This window comes from Morone saxatilis, unplaced genomic scaffold (assembly GCF_004916995.1).
Source record: "Morone saxatilis isolate NCDOM2014 unplaced genomic scaffold, NCSU_SB_2.0 Contig16, whole genome shotgun sequence".
Lineage (NCBI taxonomy): Eukaryota > Metazoa > Chordata > Actinopteri > Moronidae > Morone > Morone saxatilis.
In genome coordinates, this window is record NW_023339718.1 from 8,677,454 (window position 1) to 8,701,604 (window position 24,151).

Sequence of the window (24,151 nt, forward strand, 5' to 3'; positions counted from 1 at the left end):
AAAAAAGACCCAGCAGGCTGTGCTTTTAAAAGACCCGAGGAGACTATAAAAAGTGGTTTCGTGCCCACTGTAAAGGCTGGAGTCGATATGCGCGCAGACAGGCGGAGGTAGGCAGAGCAGATAGAGGCTGGGACGCGCACACTCTTCAAGGGTTTATTCTCAGATGTCGGCGCTCCGTCACAGGTAGACGCAAACGAGACGCGGGGGTTTATGGGGCGGCCTTTTTTTTTTTTTTAGTTCACTTGGGATTTCAAAGACAGGCTCTTTTACAAAAAAATAAGGGACAGAAGTGCATGTTTGCTACTTTAGTGAATAGGATGCGTGTCTTCTCCAGCCGACCCGGTGCTGTTTGACACTTTCGCTCCCCCACTCCTCCTCCTCCTCCTTCCCCGAGCTGGATTCACTAACCGGTCTGTTTTCTAACCGGGGGGAAGTTGGGCTCATTTGAACTTTTTTTTTCTGGCTGTACTTTTGATGCCACGGAAATGGGACCGCGCCAACGGGAGAGCGTGTCCGCGCTTAGCAGAAAAAGTTTGCTTTGGACTGGGCTGATACTCTGGCTGACCACGTCTGTTGACGGGACCTGGAAGACGGGACTTTACAAAACCTACTCAGCCGGGACGCAGCTGAGCCGAGACCAGACAGCAGCTTCTCACACCTCAGTCTACCAGAAAAGGTAAGAAAAGCATCCACACTACTACACCGAGACATGGGGAGTACTTAAACATACTGGGGCTGTGCGTTAATCCTCAGTTATGTCCTATTACATGCGCATAATAACCTTTTTCTAGCCTCTAAAGTCTATTTTCAACCTTTTTAGCAGTTCACTTTTTTGTATCTTCTTGTCAATGCATGCCTCTGCAGAGCTACTCCCATCTCCATCCATCTACCAGGTCCTATTGTCTTCCTGACAGTTGGTTTCCTTTTTCCTGTGCTGGCATTACACATTGCTCTGCTGACTGCCCATCCTCATTGTTGTCCCAGCTCACTCAGCTTCTCTCTGTGTGGCCTCCTGATAGCGCCTCCAAGCCTCTAAGGTGTGTTGTGTGCCTGTTTTATGCCTGCAGCAGGAGATGTAGGAGCAGCAACATCATCTGCTCCGTCTCAGCTGTCACGGTGCTCTTCAAAGCACCACATTTACTCCCCAGATCTGTCCACACGACGCCTGCTCCGATGTGGATGCCGGTGGTGAAGACAGGATGCATCAGTGAATGAGGGAGAGATTCTGTACTAAAGCACTCAGTATTGATAGCTTAAGAAGGGGTTACTGAATGAAAAGAGGGGGATGAGATGTCATACAATGATTGAGTTGTTGATGAGGGCGTTTTTTTCTGAAGGAGAGTCACTAGACTAAACACACAGGCAAGAGCGCTAACCAGCTCCGCTTCCCTCCTGGACAGAGCCAATGTTTAGCTCGGAGACTAACCGGTGCTTCATTATGAGAGGACATTTCCCATATCACAAATATTTATGCTGTCAGGTTGCGAGTGTGTGTGTGTGTGTGTGTGTGTTGAATGTGACCGGAGGCTGAAACCCCCTTCTCTCTGATGGGGCCTTTTCTTCGGGGTGTGTCCAGGTTGCTTTCAGCACTCCCAGCCTCGCTCCACTGGCTCACCTCTCCACTCAGCTCCCCTGTCACTCATGGCCTGAGGTTTGGTGGATGTGTTTACTAAACACAAGCAGCTGGGACTCCACCGCATCTGGGCTTGTTCTGGGAAGAGCGGAGATGAGTTTACAGTCAGTTTTGCTGCTGTTTGTAAGTGGCAGCGGAGGACTGGAGGGATAGATGGAGAGGAAGCTTCTTTTGGTGTGAGTCAGCCACCGGTCGAGAGGTCAGCGGGTTTGAGGGGACATGAGAGGAGCTGAAAGTCTCGGCCCACCTGCTGTCTGGCCTGATCTGCGAGAGGAGCAGTTTATGGTGTGTCAACAAAGCCAAACAGTGGCAGTGGGATTTCAGAGAGCAGAGGGCTTTCTCTCAACTTGACATTCAAATACAGCAACTTGTCATTGGGGTTCAGGAACTTTTAAGGAAGTAAATATTAATTTTAACAGAATGGGAAAGGATTCTGTCAAAGAAATAACCTTTACTAAGAATGTCTTCCCCTACCAGGCTGTCTTCACACAGTGATTACCCAAATCTAAGGGGATTATCAACTCTTGAGTAATTTCTTGACTGGTGTGGTCGCTCTGTAGAGGAGCTGATAAAGTGTTCGCTCACCCTTGTCTTTCTTAACGACTATATGAGCTCAGTACACTGAGGGGTTACGGAGGGAGCCGCTTCTTTATTTCTTGTCTCGCCCACTTCTTTATCCTCCCTCTGAGGACTTGTCATGGTCTGACAGGCCGTCTGAACCCTGTGGCCGCCCTCATTCCTCACCCAACCATATCCACGTTTTCTCCAGGCATGGGAATAAAGATGACAGAGATTCTGGAAGACTCTGTGTGGCTTTAGATGGGATCATTCAAAGAACTTCAAACAATGTATATGCTGACGGAAAATGTTTCATGGGTAATATTAGGCACATTAAAAATAATAATTGTTTGAGTTGCTTTCTAAGCAATAATTACTCCAAAATTGATGTTTTTATCTTCTTAAATGTGAAGATTTGCTGCCTTTCTCTCTTTTGTATCATTGTTAACTGAAGGTCTTTGGTTTTTGACTAGCTGGACAAAATAAGACATCTTAAGACAACTAAATGGATGTCCTTATGTTTTATAGACCTAAGTATTAACCAAAGAAATAATCAGTAGATAAACTGACAATGAAACTAGTCGTTAGTTGCAGCCCTACATTTCTTAAGAAAACAAAAAGCCTTAAGAATCTGTTTCTCAAATGTGAGTATTTGCTTGTTTTTTAGTTTTCTACGATAGAAAACTGAATCTCTTTGGGTTTTGGACTGTTGGTTGGACAAAACAAGACCCAGTCAGTGTTGGCTCAGCTCTACATGATGGACCATTCATGACTTGCTGTGTGGAGCCATAGCTGTGATATAAATGAATTTCTAAATTGAGCGGAACTCCCTTCATGCTTCCAGCCTCAAACACTTAAAGACGCACGCACCCGTTAAACACAGAGACACCGTCAGCGCTCACAGGTGTCCATGCTTGAAAGATCAAAACGGACAGAGACAAATGAGAGTTTTCCTTGTTCCTCTGAGGCTGCTGTGAAGAGTCACTTAGCTCTGACCTTCAAGGCCTCGCCTCGTGCTTTGATGATCTTCACTGGAAAACACGCAGTGGCTTAGAACCTGCAATATGATAGACCACTAGCCCTAATACTCTCTATTGATTTATCATTTGATAGTTCTTCAGATGCAAACTGAACATAACTCTTGTTTTTATTTTCTCTGACAGTTTGTCTTACACTACTCTCTTATAGTCTACTCTCTGGTTTTCCCAGAAGCTGCAGATTATTACTCCAGGAATGTCTTATCCCTCTCTCTTCATTAATGTCACTGTGGCTGTACTCTCTAGTTCTCTCTTTGCCATTTGTCATTGCACCACATTTATCTTACGCCACTTCTACAACCCGTGGGACCAACAGTGCTTCATAATAGTCTTTCGTTCCACCGTTTTATTCCCATCGGAAGCTCCCTTGTGTGACCCTTATGATAAAATGACCTTTGTCTCCTCTCCTCTACTCTGGCTGTTTGCCACATCTGTCTTTTGTCCTTTGTTCTCTCTCCGAGTATTTTTCCCACAGACAGAAATCTAGCGAAATTCCTTTAGATTTGTATCCACGCCGCAATTCAATCATATCTTTGAGTGTTCGGCCCTCCTCCTCCCACAGTACGAGAATGGATGGGTGGATGGAGAGGGAGTTACCCAGACGTTTGTGACCAGCGTCTCACCAGCGTTTTGCCCTTATCAACCCTCTCGTCAGGTCACATGGCCTAAGTCCCAGTGCATAAACTCAGCACAGTAACAAGAATACAGCGTATAAGCTTATTTGACAAGTTCATGAGCTCTCTGTCAGCATTTGCATTCGTTTAGGGTTCAGCAAGTTTTTGTTTCCCTCCGATGTTTTACTGTCTTGGCATCTGTAGCGTTGAGGAACAGATGGACTAAAGCTGTGATTCTTCTGTCCCTTAAAAATAGTGGATTTCTTTCTTGACTATTGGCTGTGGCTGTGTGTGACTGCAGAGAGATGGTTGATGATTTATTTAGCTTGGGCCCGACATTCAGAGTGTACCATGTGTGCTTAGAGACCTGATACTCACTGAGGGCCTGCTTGGTGCTTTTGCCAGTGAAACAGCATGGTGCTGGTGGGTTTCACACTTCATAAGACAAGGGCGCCTCCAGTAAGAGGAAGGTGTTGACTATGAAACATTTTAGAGTGAAAGACTGAGTGCACCAAGCACCTGTGTCCCTTTATGAATAAAGCCAGAGAAAATTCAATGGTCCATTGTGTCGTAGTTCTCTGCAACTAAAATGAGGAAAGTTATTTGCTTTAGGGCTTGTGAGTAAGACAGCTTTAAAATTTTTATTCCTTTACATCCCAGAAGAGATTATAATTTTACCATTACCCAGTTAATACAATTATCTTCTGGCATCAAAGGAGTATACCCTCATATCGTTCCTGCTGCCATGTACTTATTATGTATTGTGTGAATCAGTTTTTGCAAGTTATTATAGGTAATGCAGGATTTGGTTTCAAGCCATTTGGGAAATTGCAAACTCTGTTATGCCAACTGCTTTTGTTATTTCATTCACTGAAGCTGCAGCGGTTGGCATCTCCTCTTTGGTAATTGCATAAGTGCAATGCAAAGAGAGAAGGGGAGATCATAAAACCTACCCCCACTTCCCGCCTTGTACCCCCCGGTGACAATCCTAGCTGTTCCCAGGTGAAACCTCCCCTCAGCCTGGGAAACTCAGATGTTTATCTTTTGGGTCTTGAGGATAAGTGATGAGGAGGAGTTAGGGTTAGTACCCCCCCCCCCCCCCCCCCACCTCCCCTCACTCCCAGCTCTACCTGACCACAACTCCTTCAATGTCTGAAATTTTCCACCGATGATTAGAGCAATTTTTTTCTGGACAAGGGAAAGCAATCATGGGGTAATCATATAGATCCATGTTCATTTTAGTAGCCTCACGGCTGATGGATACGCTGAGATACATGAAGGGTGGGCCTGTATTTAAATAACATGTGTGGCAGATTAATTCCCTGCTCGCTTTGCTTGAGTTTAGGGTTAATTCTAACTGTGTCTTACTTTTGCACAGTTCATTTTACTTTTATAGTCTTACTTTTATACTTAGAATAGTCTGGAATATGTTGTCTCAGACTCACATTTGAAACTTAATCTGCCAAAGTAACGTTTTTTTAAATGAAGCAAAGAATACATAGATAGAATAGGCGGGGGAAAAAAACAAGAGTAATCAATAATAACCAATCATATGTGGAAAAAAGTATGTCAGCAGTAGCAGACATTTCTCTGAGGTGCCTCTGCTGGCTGGCTCAGGTCTGTGTGCGGCCACCACAACATGTGGGGATTGTTAATGGGAGCTGGTTCAGGGCTGCTCCGCATCCTCCGCCTTTGGCAGTTTCCTTTGGTGTAAACCGTCTCTCACACACACAAACATATGGTCTCACATATTGACAAACAGACTTTGGTGGGAAACCCCCCCACTCTTGCAAATACATTGGCAGCCGAACACACAAAGTGTAGTTTTGTGCTACGAGCCACACAGTCTCCTTTGTGGTTTCCACATAGAGCCCCCTTTCTATACATCTATTGATTGTGTAAACACAGGCTATAGTAGTCCTTCTCCTTGTTTCTCCTCCTGCTCTGACCATATGACGGTAATCAGGGTATTTGTACACTTCATTGTTAATAAAATAATAGTAACATATGGTGGCTCAAACGGCTTCAGTGTGTTTTCCATACATTAAAGTCAAGTAACCACTGCAGTGCTTTCTTTATCTGGTAAGTAAAGGGATGAGATGAAACTGGCCTCTCAAGCTAAACTTCTCTCATTGCCCCTGCACTATCAAGAACAGATATCTACTCCCGTTAGGAGAGTAATTGAGCTCTCGGCGAGGATTACACCAAACCTATTAGCTCTCAAATGAATTACCCGTTACATAATTTGGTGCTTTTAGCCTAATGGTGGTATTGAATGCTATACCTCGACTCTTTTACTGAGTGAAAATATTTGATTTTGCTTCTAGAGGCCTAAGAAATTACTTGGAGGTGAATTTAAGCGAGTGCACTTGACTCATTTTGCTCCAAGTGATCATATCCTCACTATCAGATCTTAACCTCTGACCTTTACACACTTACACCCCCAAGCAGGTCTTAACAGCCTCAGTGAATCCAGAAATTGTCTTACGCAGCCTCTCGGAAAAGGGAGTGGACTCATAACCCACCATTAACCTGTGCTGAAAAAATCTAATCTCCGTATGGGACCTTGTCTTCCTCTTTATTCCCTCCTGAGGGACTTTACCTCCTCCGAGAGGCGAATGCAAACGGATGTGTATTGATAGAGGAGAGACCACAGTGTAAATACGGCCACAATGCAAATCTTGTGGCTGATTAAATCCGTGTAAACACCATAAAGGAGTTTCAAAACAAAAGGGTGGGGGAAGGGAGTGAAGAATGTAAAACCCGCGGGAAGACAACAGAGTATTGAATGTGACTGCTTGGCTAATTTGTGCACGATAGTGTGAGTGCACTTGTTTGAAGGAGTTGTGAAAACATATACACTATTCTTTCTCTGTGAATTGTTTCGAAAAGTGTTTTTTCTTCTGTATCTGAAAACAGTAACTTTAATTCTCCAATTCTGACTTTCTCTCACTCTGTTTGTCCCTTCAGGAACTGGTGTCCTCATACGGTCACTAAGACAGTGACATGCCAGGTGCAGAATGGGACAATCCTCCAGCGGGTCTACCAGACATGCCGCTGGCCACAGGGATGTACGGGAGGCAGGTGAGAAGGCGAAAGGACTTTACTGTTCCTGCTACGGCTGAACCACACATTTAAAGAGAAGAACCCACATTAAAATTCTTAAAACGGTTACTGTGGAAGTACCATCTCTGTTGGTATTGTGTTCCTTTTCTTTTTAACTATAATTTAATAGCAGAATAACTCACAGAGGGTTTTTTAGTTTCAGCATTTGTTACTTCAGCTTATGCTATGTTCAAGTCACATTGTTTAGACCAGTGCCCTTTTAACCTGGGGAAAATTATTTCAATATTATTTCATTGACTAGAAGTTAACCCAATGAGAGAATGTATAAGAACTGTAATGAATCGCTCCAACTGTGTGTACTGTGTGGAAATAACGGCAGGTTTTCTTGTTCTTCCCATTCATCCACCAGTGAGTGAATGGGGTAGGAAATCTATTATTATTATTATTATTAGACAAAGCACTTTCTCCACCCAAAATAATTCACAGTAGATGAAAATGCAACGCAGCTAATGTTGTATTCTGAGTTAGGAACACCTGAAATATTTCATACAAGTTCACACCTGTTCCTGGGTAGAGAAAAACTAATAAAAGAACTTAAACGCACAGCAGAAAATTTTCTGTCACTAGTGGGTGTCTCACATCAAACAATAACAAAAGATGTAGTTTGATGACAACGTGAAGTAGCATGGGATCATGGGACTTGGGAAACAACCACCATTGCCAATGAAAATCAATCTGATGTGAGTCAGGCAGAAATTATTTTCAAGGAAGAAGTAATGTATTAAAGTTTTATTATGTTCTCTGACATATTCCAAGAGGGGATAAAGGGGTTACGACGCCATTGACAGGCATCCAAATGAAATGTACCACTACCTTGAATAAAAGGGATTTCTCTGGGTTTGAACATCAGCAACTCCCTGAATTGTATTTTTTTTCTTTAATTTTGCTTCACAAAGCCCCCAGATCACACGCCACAGGGGAAAGTGGGTTGTTACAGTCATGTACTGACAGCTGTTGTTAACTGTGTGTATGTGATGACTTTAGGTTTTGTGTGTGTTTTTCAGCTATAGGACCGTGGTCAGACCTTCCTATAAAGTGGTGTACCGCACTGTGACCTCTCTGGAGTGGAAATGCTGTCCAGGATTCAGCGGCGCTGCCTGTGAAGAAGGTCAGTCGAGACAGAAGGACTCACACACACATGCACACTTTAGTTATAAAGCAGTTCGAGCTCTCGGAGGGGGCCAATGTCGCAATCTACGACTGAGAAATGGTTTAATGTTCTGTCTGTTTTCTCTTTCTCAGCTGCCTTTTTCCTTTACCTGCCTATCTGTTTCCTTCTATTTATCATTTTTTATCTCTTCAAGCTCACTCATTTATCACCAACTGCATCCCTCTGTTTTGAGTTCTAGGCTGTGTATGTGCTTTCCAATACACGTGTACGAGCAATACTTTAAAACAGGAGTGATTTCCATTAGGCTTACATAAGGCTGCTTCTGTCCTCTAAATGAAGTTCAGAAATAAGATCCCTCAGCCTCCTCAGGGTGAGTCAGATACCTCCACTTTATTAATCAGTTTTAATGTGCTCATTCTGAGAGTCATTGTGCTACGTAAGGGTTGATTCTTTTGTGTGGTTTTGAGTTTTATGGTCCAGCTGGAACCAAGTCTTCATCCTCTTGGAGTGCCATGCTAGCTGCTGTTTTCATTTTTCAACTACAGTAGCTGCCCACACACACACACACACACTGACACACAAACACACACTCCCAGTGTATAATGACTTCCCCTGGCACTGGCCCCCGTGTCTCTACAGCCTGAGGAGAAGGGTGGAGCGTCTGTTTATGCCGGGACCCAGGACTTGACTGGGTGTAACGTAAATCGTCAGGCTTTCTGACACAAAGGACAATAAATGTTTACAGTGGTTAAAGTGGTCACTTTTTTGTGTTGCTGAAAGCAGAGGCTGTTTTTCTCTTATGCTCCCACTCCCAGGTGAAATAAGAACAACTCCCAGCCTTCCCTGTGGCGTGGAAGTCTCCTGCAGTGTGGCTTCAACTGGAGTCGTTTCTCTGCTTTTCCGGCTTGCTTACACATATCAAAACTTCCTGAATGTCGTGCTTGTTTTAAACCTTCCCCAGTCTCAAAGTCAAAAAACACATTCAGACAACCCAAACTTTACTTAACAAAAGCAGAGGAACACACAGTCAAACAGGGAGGAAATTATCCAATTAAGTTGTTGCTGCAGGAGATTCCCCTCCCGTTGTCATGGCAGTAGGGGGCTGTCGAGCCAGCGGGGATGCTGGGATTAGCCACTTATCTGAGCGTCGTTCCGGGTAGCTCAGATCACAGGCGGCGCTGAGTGGAAGTGACAGGTCCCATTCACAGGGCCTTTACTCTCCGGCACTATGGATGCTATCCAGGGCCACCGGTGCTTTGTTCTGCTCCTGCCGCGTGAGCAGAACCTCTTGCCAGTGCAGAACCTGATACCCCGCTGCTGTCTGCCTCATTCGCTGCTTTAAGGAGAAATAAAAGCTTGCCACACGGGCAAAGCTGGAGGCCGGATTGTGCTTAAATCTGTTGCCATAGTGTTGCCAAGTGAAAGTTAAAGCTGCACTCGTAGTTCAGTGGGTGCAAGTTTCAAATCCAGGCTCTTAATACCTGTGTGTGGCTCCATCTGCAAATCTCCACACATTTCTTTGTGGATTTCCAGACAACTGTGAGCACTTTTTTGACCTTGAGTTGGGCGGAAAAGAACAAACAACTATCATCCTGCTGCACTTTTCTACTGTCTAGGGTAGACATTAAAAACATATTGCTCTTGATCTCATAAATCTCATAAACAGCTAACACCGGATACATATATCTTTAAAGACCTCTTTTGGAGTTCCAATGTTGCTCATATACCTTTGCTCCCGTCATCCCTTTTCCTCTGCCTGTCTGCTTTCACAGACTGTGGAAAATGTGTATGATCCGCTCATTTACTCACGCTACCCTGCTTGTAACTCCACTGTTCTCTCACCAGGCCACCCCAAAAGCCCCTGGCCACGTCTGACTCCCAAGGCCGGTCTGCATTACAGCAGATCTCAACAATGTCCATACCAGCAGGACTCTGGGGCCGGGGCTGCTTAAAGGTGAAAGAGAGGAGAGGAAGCGCATTATAGGCTGAGAGCACGATCATTAATATGGTTATATTTCAAATGCAGATGAGAGAGTTGTTTTCTCTTGTGTCCCTCCGTTCTCACCCGCTCTGCCTGCCAGTCGATTGGTTAACATACGTAAATCAACAAGTCCAGCCTAAAGTAAAGATAACGTGTCTCTGTTTAAGTTTTGGGTTGTGCATATCCAAAACCAATGCAGCGGAGCACAGAGATAGATGAGAGAATATTATGGGAAGAGTTCATGCCAAATGCTGTCATCCAGTCATACACAGGCTTGCGAGCATTTTTGGCCTATCGCGTTCAAACTGAGGGCTCCAAAAGCAAAACATTACATCACACCCAGGCTGATAAACAGACGTACTCCATCAGAGTCCAAGCAGAGTAAGATAACACTTCATCAGACAGGCACCTTTCACATTCGCTCTCTTTTTCTTAACCTCAAGACTTGGCTGGAATTCTAGGCCAGTGGTGTAATTACTAGGGCCTAATTGTTTTCTATGAGGTTTGGGAGATATTGTCTTACTTCTGGACCTGGAGCACAATGGTCTTTATCTCTGATTGAGCTTAAAAAAAAAAAGGCTAAGTATTTGCAGATGGAGGCACTTTCATAGCCTGCCAGAAACAGGGATTTAATGTATGCCTGGTTGGCTTTGGCATTCCAAGTAAGTAAATGCTTGTTTTCAGATGGGATATCCCAACTTATGCTACATCAAACACAAATATCAAAATTATACCTCATTTAGAGGCAATTTTGTGATACGAGGATATCAAGTGTAACCCATAAAAGCAACATTATTACATTAGAGCTCGCTGTAAAAGACTATCTCATACAGGTTGCATCAGTGTCAACATACACAGTGATGAAGGGTGTTGGCTCACTCAGCAGCCATGGAAACCTGTAAAATTCATAGGTGTTTGGGACTTTTACCATCTATCAGCTCATTTTGATGGAGCCTCAAAAGTGTGAAGATGACACAAAGAGGCAGCAGTTGATATCTTGACATGATTTGATTTATGGATGACAGCACTTGAAAAGAAATATGGCTGCAGCTTATCGCAGGAGGGGGCTGCCGTGCAGCAAAACATATAGGGGGGACGTAGACTTGAATTAGCACGGCTGTCAAATGGGGGTCCCCATCAAGCCGTATCTCGCAGCAAAGCAGAGGCTGCGGTTTTTGGGCCGCAATTACGGTATGGCTGGGAGGCAGAGGCGCGCTGTCTGTAATAAGCCGCAGAAATGTAATCTGTGTTTTCACAGCTCAGCGCAGCTTATCACAGGCCTCCACGCTAAACCCCGCGCTTTAAACATCAGTCGGCTGCAGCTTGCCATTAGCAAAGGAAGAGTGGGAGTGCGTGGACGCCGGTATATGTGTCTGTCTGCTTGCCAGAGTGAATGTGTGGGTGGGAGAGCGAGGTGTTGAGGATTTGTACAGTGAAGGATGCAGCTGTTCAGCGTGATTAGCTGCTTTAATGGCAGCAGGCTTTAGGAGCTGTGAGTGGAGCTACCCAAGCTGGAGGTCAGGGGGGAGGGAGCTGAACAAGAGCAGGTGACCTCCCACTCCCACTCCTCTTAGACCACACAGAGCAGCACTATCAAAGTCTGACAAAACATAGTCACCTTTTCATTTGGGCTTCTTCTTTTCTTTCAGTCACATTCCTCGAGCCTCCTCTGTTTGCATTGGCAGGTGTTAAATATGTTATTCTCTCTTACTCTAATTCATTCATTAAAAAAAAGAAAGAGATTTGCTGTCAACTTCGTTCACACCAACATCCAGAAAATGTATACAGTCATGAGAAGAGCTCTAAAAAGACACATAAATCACATACATACAAGAAGGCAGGCTGCAGCCAGCATACAGAAAAAGGCCACAGCAGCTGATATTCATAGTTATGTAAATTGCCAGCACAGCACAAGTGCTGAGCCCAAATTGGAAGCAGCTGAAGAGAAGGCGAACTGGGCTGAAGGCCCCAGATGAGATTAGACATGGGAGCGTCCAGGCCTTTCAGCCTACACTACTCCACTCAGGGGAATTGTCATAATAGTCATTAATTAACAAACACCACTGAAAATGCCGACTAGCCAACCAAAAGTGAACTAAACCAAACAGTGGAGGGAAGTTTTCTCTCTTCTCCTCTCCTGTCTGCCTCGCTTTCCATACTGTCTTCTTCTTATTTAAGTGTGTGTGTGTGTGTGTGTGTGTGTGTGTGTGTGTGTGTGTTGGTATGTGCATAAGGTTTACTAAAAAAAATCCACAAAATTATACTTCATATATGGGTTCAGGTATTTCAATTGGAATATATACTAGTAATTATGATAATATTATTATGACATTATTTTGAAATGTTCCATTCAAACCACATACAGAGAACATACTGTACAGCACAAACCTCTCAGGCTGTGGAATAATAATGATAGAGTCATGTCATAAGAATTATAATTATGACTCCTTATGTCTGTATGGTTCATGTTTGACTGTAATAGTGTAAGGCAAAAGACTTAGAATATAATTTTCTAGTATAGCCAGGTTGATTCAGACTTAAGATATGATTATAGATTGTATTTATCATAATAACTATATGATTTATTTCATATCTTGTCTGTACATTAAGAACCACATAATACTTGACGCTCCATTTGTTTACCTGCGTTTTCTGGTGTCTAGTCTGTTCTTCAGTCTAAAATAAATATCAGTGAACTTCAAGAAAGAAATACAGATGCACAACTCTTTAGCTGAATCTTTTTTAAAGTTTCATACATACTTAGCCTTGATTCTGAGTTAAGTTTTATGTATCTGGCTCCTGGACTGGAAATGCCTCTTCTGCTTACTGATTTATTTATTATTTCCCAAGACATCCCCCGGGAGTGCATTGAAAACTGTTTTTCCTGCAGTCAAAAAGAAATAAAGTGGGCCGAGTCAGCAGCGCTAAAAAACTTTTAGGGATGAAAATAGACATACACACACACACGCACCATGGCAGCTGGAGTATTCTTCTGTCCCCAATAAAGCAGAGGCATTTCCCCTCACCCAGTAGTTTAAGTGGACTGGTGTGCTGACTGAGTGACCCACAAACAGACAGGCTCTTTACAGCCTGACAGATCACGCATACAGGAGCAGAGACACTCTCTTCCTGGTCGAGATAAGGCCATTTGAACTGGTAACAGGGCTTTTATCATACAGAAAGATGAAGAAAATAAATCCCTTTAAAATCCTGCCCTTTTCAAAATCCTCCTCCGTAGTGGAGGTGTGAGCTCTACCTCCTTTCTCTCATCTCTGATCCACTCAGCGACTGATGTCATTAAAGCTGCATTAACCCTGTCTGCTCCCTGCCCGTCAACATATCGCCATCTCTCAGCTTGCAGGTATAGAGTGGCATGATGTAGGTACTGTAAAACACAGCGCTACTGTCTTTTAGGTAGGCTCTGAGAAGGTAATGAAGCATATTTGGCGTTTTGACGTCAGTGCCGAGACAATGGCCGCATTGACGGGGTTTGAGTGGGTATGCTCGGGGTCCTGTTGGTTCCATACAACTGTGATGAGTTCAACGGGCCCAGTTGCTGCCTGCAGCCCACTTCTTGATCTTACCTTCTCACTCTTTATCATTTTTTGCTGTTAATTTATATGAAAATAAAATATTTTAGTTTTTTTATTGTGGTCCCCCAACATACAACAGCAAACTGTAACACCAGTGGAGACATGATGGATGATGGAGAGTCCAGCCTGTTTACAAGTTTTCTTCTCTGCTGAATAACAAACTTTTAAGGCTAATTTGACCTAAAATTGATCATCAGTCTTTGATTTAGCCTTAAAAGTTTGTTAATGTGATCATTTTGTGGGCATGAAAGAAGATTACTCTAAAAATGCTAAAGGTGATGAATTCAAATTGCTTTTTTTTGTTTGAACAAACATCGAAAATCCAAAGATGTTCAAATTAGTTTTACATGACTAATTTGAAATACACAATAAGATAAGAAAATACACATAATCACAATAAAATAGAAAAATACAAGATGTTATAAGTTTTCTATTGAAACTGTGTTCTCTTGCTCTCCTGTTTCAGTCATATGTATCCCTGTAAAAAGTGTCTCTCTCTTACTGATGTCTTAAAATCTGGTTCTATTCACACTCTGGATAGATATAATAATACAATGAAAACAGTTGCTTTTAGATTAAATATTCGTCTCCACATCAGTCTGTGGGTTTTGTACTCTCCCAGTTGTCCTTATGATCTAGCTGCTCATTTGTCACTGTTACGAGTGCATAAACATATACAACACCACATAAGAGAGTCTCAAGTGTTGTGGCTCAGTGGGTGGGGATTTTATTAAGCCGACCTTCAAACCCCCTCCACTCCCATATACACTAAACCACAAACAGACCACCACATCACAGACATCTTGCTGTGGTGTGTTGTGGTGACATCATTTATGGCCTCTTGTATCACAGACCTCCCAAACATCCAACCCCCCCTCCGGTTTGTTCTCAGTTTCCCAGCCACTAAATGCTGTACTCTTGGATAACGTGTTGAATTTTAAAGTCAGTGCCCCCGTCTGACTCTTGAGCTCTATTTTGAGCTGGTCTTTGCATATATTTCCATTTGCTCATGTGGTTGATACAGTGCTCAGCGGGGATGTGGGGAGTGGTGCTGATGGTTGTGATTAGTTCTGGACTGAAGACGAGAGTGGAGAGGAGGTTTGGATGAACTGCACCAGCAGTTCGGCCTAATTAGAGACATTCCTAGTTGGCTTTCAGAGCTCAAACCTGACACAGGAGGAGGCCTTCCCCTCAAGGAGCCAATCGTCTTGACCATAAAGAAATTACCTCACTTGATTGGCTAGAACAGGACAGAGTAGAGTATAAGTGAACTTGCCTCCAGAGATCAAATGTGTGACATATAAAGCTGAAGCTATACAGGGCTGGCAAAGTAAGCTGTATTTGTTTTCAGTCAGACTGAAGAGAGCTGTTCTGTGAGAAATCTACTATAGAAGTGTGCTTGCAAGTGTTTTTCAGCTTGATGTTTAGGCATGACAATGTGGCCAGGTGCCTAAAACCAATTAATCGTACAAAGACTCCAGAGTTATTATAATTCAGGGCAAACATTCAAATCCAGACTGCGGGGCACTCAAAACTGAGTTTGTATATAAATCTGTGCCAACTATCTGGGCTATAGTTCATACTACTTGCATCGGTTAACCCCACAGGCCTACCCGACTCAGTTGAATCAGATTTCCACACAGTCAAAGAAAGTAAAAGCGTGCGTCCTGCTCATACTTCAGTTATGAATCACGGATCGTCTCTGCTGCCGGGCTGCTGCAGCCAAAGACAAAATGCAACTTATGACTCGAATCGTCGAGTTCTCAGGGGCGACCTTATAACCGTAAGTTAACTGCAGTCGACTCCAACTACAAGCCAGTGTTTACTATGCAGGCTACAACACACAATGAATGTACAATGAATAATCAGCTCTGTACCATAAATATTGATCATACGTCATATGATATCATATAGTTATCATACAAATACAATACTTAACATACACCTGGCAGCACTGAGGCAGGAGATCATGTAAATAATCAGGATTAAAACTTTTTTCCTTGCACTTAAATCCTAAGTTCCCTAAATGTGATATGTGGTTAATGTGGTTTAATGACTTATGTGGTATTTCTTGTGTAATGTTTTTAATGCATTTTGTAAAGAGTGTTGAATTGCCTTTGTGTATAAAAATTTGCCATTTAAAATAAGCACGTTTGTCACGTTACCTTCAAAGCCGTCTTCAGCGCCACAGTGTTTCACAGAAAGTGTGCGCATTTCATGTGTGCAGAGTGCTGTTTACCCTGCACTAATAGAGCATGTAAGACATGCATCATTTAGGAAAGTGCTTGTATCTCCTTTTTTGTCTGGCATCGTCTGGGGTCAAGCCTCAGGGGCTTCTCTTAATACCCACTCATTGCACACACATTCAGTCTACAGCCACAGCATTCTCTTTTAAGGTCTTCTTGTTCACTTTCAGTGGCACAGTGAGTGATGTGATGATGTGCATTTTCAGTGTGATATGATTCATTGGTCCACTGGTCTTTGTGGTTGGAGGAAGAGTTTGTGGTGGTGCTGGTGTGGCAGCATCAGGGGCTCAGAGCCAGAGAGGCCCAGCGGGGTGAGCTCATTAACAACAGGACGTACCCCTGAACCTCTAAACCCAGGCCTGCATTCCGTCCGCTCCACTGCCCCCTGGGACTCATCCAGGGGGGCTTTAACAGCCCCGGTGTTTTGGTTGGACCCTTGCCACAGCCAGAGCCGAGCTGTGCATGACGACCCCCCTCCGTCTCCCCTCCCCCGCCTCAATCAGGACCATAAATACAGTCCAGAGAGGGTGTCTGTGTGTTCCTGCTTCCTCAGGTGTTTATGGCCCTCTCACTCAGTCATGCTGAGCTCACAGCCACGGCTTGGCAGCAAACAAACACTTACGCCCGCACACATGCAGACATGTTTAAGGCACCAAAAACACCTGCTCTCTCAAGACGCATATATCAAGTTTGTATGTACAGACAGACTCGTGACTCAGACTAAAATTAAACAAAACCTTATTACACCTCAGATGACTCGAGGTCACACAAACACGGGGAAAGAGAGCAGTGAGCTGAACTCGCTGAGTCTCCGTAATCATTAAAGTTGATACAGGACACAGAAACACACTCGCTATCTCGCTCTGTTTCTGCACACATGCACATTGTATATCAGTTGCATGTGTGCCGTATGACAGATAGACTGACAGAGCAGTAAATCAGTGCTACTGTGCCAGAGTATCTGCTCTGTCTGCTGCTGTCATTGACTGTGGGTTGAGGGACAGAAGATGATTTCATAGCCCTTTTATTTCTGCTGGCTGCCCTCCATGTTGTCTTCCTAAAGGGCTTCATCTCACCTGATGGGGACCGCATGTGGCCTCATGAGACCATGTCTGGTCAGCTTTGTGGAGACACCAGGGCTGACAGCCAGACAATCATCGAACCACTGAAAATATCCAGATGTACAACTTTTAAAAGTTATTTTGCTTTACTGTGCTTAAATGGCAGTAAGAGTGTCTGTTAGTGTGGATTTATGTATACTTGTGTTGGGACCCCCAGAATTGATATAGGATTCTGCATTGGCTTTCACTTGTTATATATTTGGATGGTCTACCTACAGATAGTTTATAGTATTTTTTAACATTTGCTTTGCATGCAGATGGAACAGATTATCTATGGAGTATAAAAATATTCTATTTTCGTATGGGGTAGTAAATTGATCTTCAATTTTCGGCTTTTAGTCTGTTGATTGGACAAAACAAGCTATTTGAAGACATCGGCATGGTTTAGGAAACTGTAAAAGGCACTGTACCAAGTATTTTCACTATTTACTGATATTTTATTGACCAAACAATTGATTAATCAAGGTAATAATTGGCAGATAAATCAACAATCGATCATTTTTAGTTGCAGCCATATATAACTATGTGTATAGGCTCTGTTTCTACTACAAAACCCCTTACAGTAAATCTGGCTTAAGAGGTCGAAGTCTCATTGAGGCAACTAATGCTGAAATGTGTGCATGCCTTAGACCGTAAGATAGTTTGGATAAAAACATCCACCAAGTGACATATGCTTCCTATTTTACACATTAGAGAACTTAAGAAAATGAGGAGGAAGAGTAGAGGTTTAGTTTCACTGTGAACATTCTTTGGATTCTAACAGTGGTTACATATTTGTAGTTTTTCCTCATTTATGTATATTGCCTCATTGCTTGAATCAGTATCTATCCGAAATTAGTTAAACACTGTTACTGATATGTCAGAAACCACAGTTGCACAGTTCAGAGGATCTGGTACTGAGCCACTGCCTGCACACAAATTGGCCTCTCTGAGCCTTTTCAAAATGGTTACCCTCTTTGGACATCCCCATCATTACATCCTATTTACAAAAGACCAAAAGGATTATTCTCAGTTAATGCGTTTTATATGAACCCTTCACTTCGCCTGTGTAAACCTAGCTACTCGAGTAAACAGAGCCCTATTGAAGCAGAGTTACTAAATCTGCGGCCAGACGGGTTCTCGACCCCGAGACAAAGTGGAGAATTACAGATTGTCCTGAGAGTCCGAGCTCAGCCCTCGCCCCCTCTTTCTTCCCTCTTGCCTCGCTTAGACGGGGGATAATCTATTCCCTCTCTCTTCTAGATGGAGAGAGAGATGAGCGTGTAAAACGAGAGTGGTTGTACTAGTGAAAGGATGGCATGGCTCCAGTAGGACACGTTCTCTCCAAGTGTTGCCAGGTAGAAAAGGCAATGAAAGAAAGAGAGAACGAAAAAGAGAATGGGATTTTCCTCCTCTCCTGCTGTCACAAGCTGACACTTGCAACGAAATGCAATTTTTGCATTGCTGTTTTTAAGCCAGACGAAGGAAAAATATTGTAAGGGACATGGAGAGGAGGGGAAATAGAGGGGTTTTCTTAACTGGAAAGGCCTGTTCACGTTACTGTTAAAAGGACAAAGAACAGACTGAAGTAATAACCATGATGAGCATCATTCATACTTTCTCTACGAGCCATAACCACAATGTTCCTTTGAGGTAATTTATCTTCTCATAATGTAACTCAACTTCAGAGGTAAAATTAGATTTGAGGCTCCCTTGTCTTTGTCTGCTCTGTCTGACCCTCTCACAGTCCATGCACCACTACCCCCTGGGTGTGGGTGGGTAGCCATAGGGACGCCAAAGGGGTGAAAGGGCAGAGAATTGAGGGGTGCAGGGTTTGTCTTTCCAGCAGAATAATGGCAAGTATTGTTCCGTAAGTGGCAGCAGTGTATCAAGACTATCACAGGAAATTTCTTGACATACTCATTCGGTGTCAGTCTTAAATTTCTGAGACACTTCAGAGCTGTATGTTGTGAGCTGGTCATGCTAAGGGAGTACAATGTGTCCCTTTAACGCCTGTGTATCAGCAAATCAAAAGAATGATTAAAGCCAAAGAGAGCACTGTAAAAATGCCTCAACATTTAGGAAGATGATTGACTGAGATAGCCAGGGAGAATTTAATGCACTTTGTGTTATGTTCTTTGTTCTTTAGTGTTGTGGTCTGTCCTTTGTTCCCCTTCTTTTTTCTCCACCTAGACCGTTAGAATGAAAACTGGAGCCAGCATGGATATCTGCCAGAGATACAGAGACTCCAGAGGTCATTATAAGTGACAGTTAAGTCTCAGCCTCAGACTGTGGATGTGTAATTGTGATGGAGGCCTCGCACACTTCCTAATCCGCACAGGGACAGGAGAGGGCACGCTGGGAGATGAATTACAAACACTGCTCTGGATCATTCATCCATCAGAGCAGCTCTTTTCGCCAAGCTGGAATTCCTTTCCCCTGGCTGCACCTGACAGTGCAGAAACCTTAGCCTGAGCTGCCGCCAGTTCACTTTTTGTTCCAAAAGTGCAGCTGAGTTTGCTCGAGCTTTTCAGGAGGTTCTCTGTCAAGACCGAGGCAGCTTCTGTCAGCAGCAGTAAGCAGCCGCCCTCCTCTCTGGAAGTGCCTGAAGGATCGATCTGAAAGGCTGTGCAACAGACGGGTGGAGCGTGGATGGCTATCATCAGCAGTTTGACTCCACTTCTTCTGCTAATGTCGTTTGAATAAAAGTCAGAGTAGAATTGTTGATGAAAAGTGGTAGATGTTGAAAGAGAATTGCATAATGTGGCACAGTTGACTGCGCTGAGGGTATGGAAATCGGGACAAGCTTACTGGAAAAGGCATGGGCGACCATTTTAGAGGTCCAGGTTCATGCCATAGGCTAAATATTTATTCTCTATTCAAAGGTGAAAAAGTCCCGAGAGACGTTGCTTAATTGTGTGTTTTGATGAGCACCTGGAAGACATCCTTGACACCCCGAGTCACAAAAGCTAAACATCCCTGACCCAGTTTGTAAAGTTGTGGAAGTTTATATTTGTCCGCGTCATCTCGTTTGCAGGATGTCAGCATCTCACATACAGTTTAGTCCACTGCTTCAGTGATGTGGCTGTTAATTATGTGTCTGCAGTTACGAGTCACACAGAGACAACCGTATCTAAGAAATCAAGAGGCTCAAGAGGACATGGGTTCAGACCTTAATACGTGTTTAAATTGTACTCTGCATGCTTTAATATAGTTAAATATTTCGACATCATTGCTACCAGAGTGAGAGTCTGTTCTGCGTATTGTAGGTCACTAAATTAATTGTTGTGGTTGTTCTTCTAAGATTGGATGTAAATGGAATTTAGTTTGTGGTGCTTACAGCATTGCAAAATTAGATTAAAAAATGTCAAATTCATGTTTTCAATTAGGGTAAACTGACCCTTAGAGACTCTCCTCTCAAGAAAAATGACAGCATTGAATTGTTTGTTAAATTGCCTAGAGTTACTTATGTTTACTTATACATGACAAAGACCTCTAGTGTGAATTATGACTCTTCCGTGTCAGTAACAAGGGCAGAAATAGCAGGACGTTGTTGTAGCCACAAAAATTGTAGGGTCGAGGTGGATGAATGGGGCAACAAAGCATGTGACTTTGACACAGGAGACTTTGGTTAACATCCTGTTTCCTTCGGACAGTCAACTTTTAATCATGACCATGATCTTTCTCTAACATTAGTCTATAGTTTTTAATAATAGTAATTGTTCTAGCAGTCATTCGTAACTGTTTTGGAGGCCTGTTGTCCGTCTGGCATCAAATCAGAAAATGTTCAAATTGGTTGTGTTTGAAGGCGACAAACAACATATTATATTTTTGCCTCACATTTACCTTTCTTTCACCTTTACATAACTCGCCAATTCTCCAAATTTTACCTGAGCAAAATGGCCTCCATTAGAATGAATTCACAAAGCTTTGGGAGACACATTGTATTTTGTATGACTCAGCCAGTACAAAAATACAGGGATTATCACTGAACTTTGTCACCGTGAATTCAGCCCTGAGGCTCAACAGCTCATGTATAAATTATGATAACTCTCGACACTCTCTGGCTTTTCACCCTCATAACCGTGAAGAAATAGGGAGGAGGACTTAAGTGCTAAAACAGCATAAATTACTTTCATTTTCCACTTTTGTTGAGTCTTATCATCTCACCGCTAAATGATGTCATGTGTAATTCTGAAGCTTTCATAAAGCTTTAAACTGAAATACTTTTTTATAGTGGTCTGGTGTATAGTTTTATGTATATGGGTGTATAATGAGTTTTAAAGGTTGGTTTGCCCTAATTTGCCACTTGTGATATTTACAGCTTTCATAAGTTGTTTAACACTCTGCAGATAAAACAGAAACAGCCCTCTGAGTCGGCACAATAAGCCTTCATGTCTCGCGTGTAGGTGGTGAAACCTAATCTCCCAATAGTGACTTTTATGAATCAATTAAAACACGATAAATAGCAGAGAACAGAGGGTGAGTAAGAGGATCAAAAGCTCACAAGAGGTGTTGTTGATGGTTTTTGGTTGACCACTGCATCTTGAAAGCATTATAAAGCAGCCACTCTGTACTTTAACCCAGTGGTTCCCAATCTGGGGGTCAGGACCCCCACCAGGAGTCACCAAAGCTTCACGGGATATCCTGAAGCCTTCTTGATTTTAAGGGCTGTAAGAAAACTTTAAAAATATACACAGTAGGTCTATATCTAATTTCAGAATAAACTGAATGATATTGTTATTTTTAAAGTTCAGATAAAAAAGTACGCAGTTAAAATTACCCAAGTTCTAATTGAACAATGGTCACACTCATCCAGATTGCTTGTTTTACAGTTGTTCTGAATTGTTATTGTTGGGCACTGAATATAACTGAATATAAATACACATAAACTATGTCAGTTAGTCAGGGGTTGTAGGTTTACTCAATCATAGAAATGGGGTCCGTTAAGGAAAAAGGTTGGGAACCACTGCTGTAACCTGTCAGTGTTCAACTACTGTGAGAGGAGGAGATGACGACAGAGCACTTGTTCCCCTCACAAACACTCTCTCCATATCTTGGAGTACCACAGGTTGATATATGTCAGGCATTTTTGGGCTTGGAGTCAGACAATGGGACCCATCCATCCATTTTTACTGCAGCTCCAAACGCCTGGAGAGATCAGGTCCTTCTCGTCCAAGACCTCCAAGTCTGCTCCACTCACACTGCCAGATATCAGCGATGAAGAAGGGAGGACGGAGAGGATACACACACACATCATGTTTGGACTACAAATGCACATATATGTACTCTCAAGACAGACAGATACAGAAACACACACACACACACACACACACACAGGAGACATATTTAGTCGAGACAGGCCAGATGTTTTATCTCAGTATGTATGTGTCAGAGTGCTCCGCTCTCTCTGACGGAGGAGTGTTAATCTCTGGAGCTGGAAGCTCGGCACACCGCCACAGCTGCTGTGACTGGGATCGCTCTGATAAATTGCACCACACCAACCATGGGGGGGTGGGGGGTGGGTCTAGCCTGTATTTGATTTAGACCTGCCACAAAAGCCTTGACACCATAAGTCTCAGACCTATTGCGACTTCTCCCAGTGACCCTCTTTCTGAAACTCGGTAATGAAACTTTATCTTCACCTCACTGACTAAATATGACCACTCATCTCATCTCTAAATTACTTTCCTACTGGTGTAATGATGATTGCTGAAATAACAAAATTATGTTTATATGATGATTAATACTGTGCAGCTGATTATTGTATGTGATTAAAACGCCAAACAGTATAATTACACATTAATCATAATGAAATTCATCATTTTGCTCATGTAGTTCAGTCATGCTGTTAACACTGAAACATCCTCAGATTTTTAAAGGATTTTTTTTTTTTACTATTTTCATTTTATAGAGAAAAAAATTGATCGTCTAATCCATCCTGAGAAACGTTTATTATTCACAGCCCTAGTGATTTTTTGGAGGTCCTACTACAGTATACATCAACTTAAAGCGTCTACTGTGGAGTTTGTTTTCAAGTTCCTGTCTTGAAGTTTCTGTCTTTTCATCGATCAGCAGTTTCTCACAGTGTGGGCGTGAGGGAGTGCAGGGAAGACTGTTGTTGAAAAACTTTGTGAATGCCAGCAGGGAGGAGTTTGAAGGAGAGCTTGTGTTCCTTTGTAATGCGGTGCTGAGATAAGAGCAGCATCCACCACGTCAGCCACTGCCAGAGCCCTGCAGGGTCGGCGGACCAGTGTTGACCTGAAACTGTGATCACACAGTCTGTTTTATTAGCTGACGGGAGCAACGTAATTGATGGCTTGGCATTGTTAGCTTCTCGTTTGGCCTGTTGTTTCTCTCTGCTGTAAATGCAGTGATAGTTGTGCGAGGTTTTGATCTATGTTTCCACGCTCCTCGGATACTGTAATCTGCTTCCACTCCCCTGCATGGGAGCCTCTCCTCTGTGTGTGTGTGTGCTTTCATCCTTGTGTGCATGTCTTCACACAGTCAGCTCTGTCTGTGGGCATGTTGTGTTGAAGTGCTTTTCAGAGATAAGACCCTCATTCTGGTGTGATGGCAGAAGGGTAGAGGATGAAGGGAGTGAGAACACTGTGAATGGAAGCATCCCATATTCCTCCTTCTATCTCCTTTTTTCTTCTCCTCTCTTATCTTTACTCCTTTTTCATTTTTTTCCCTCAGCAGTTTTCTCATTTCTCCCTCTCTGAGTGATCTGTGGCAGCAGAGGCTGTAAATTGCGGTGCACTTGCGAACTGTGGGAGAGTTTCTGTGTCAGTCTTTAAGCCTGAGAGCGTTGGAGAATGGATGTCACATTAACACTGGAGCACTCCATCACCTAGCAGCATCTCTACTTTGGCAAATCGAGACAGAGAGAGAAAGAGTTGGACATAAAATAACACTGAATGAGGAATAGTTCATCACTGAGAGCTTTCCTAGACTGAATCATCCGGCGGCCCCCCACTAGTGTGTCTTAGCCAAATAATGAGCAAAAAAACCCAAATCCCTCATTCTACTTTTAATAAATCTGTCTTTGGAGCATAAAATACCCTGAAGTAAAACTGTTGATTTTAATGTTGGGGCTGATGTCCTTCCCCAAAACTACTTTTTACATTATTCGTAGTTACTGTACATATT

General features: G+C 43.1%; 1 protein-coding gene across 2 annotated transcripts in view; it reads left to right on the top strand.

The window, feature by feature from the left end:
- The first annotated feature begins 44 nt into the window (after window positions 1-44).
- Window positions 45-24,151, top strand: part of emid1 (EMI domain containing 1) — a 53,349-nt gene continuing 29,242 nt past the window's right edge. For both annotated transcript variants that reach the window (XM_035659057.1, XM_035659058.1), the window contains exons 1-3: window positions 45-676; window positions 6,813-6,926; window positions 7,973-8,076. In XM_035659057.1, the coding sequence (XP_035514950.1) occupies window positions 486-676; window positions 6,813-6,926; window positions 7,973-8,076 (409 nt within the window). In that variant the 5' untranslated portion in view covers window positions 45-485. The remainder of the gene's footprint in view (window positions 677-6,812; window positions 6,927-7,972; window positions 8,077-24,151) is intronic.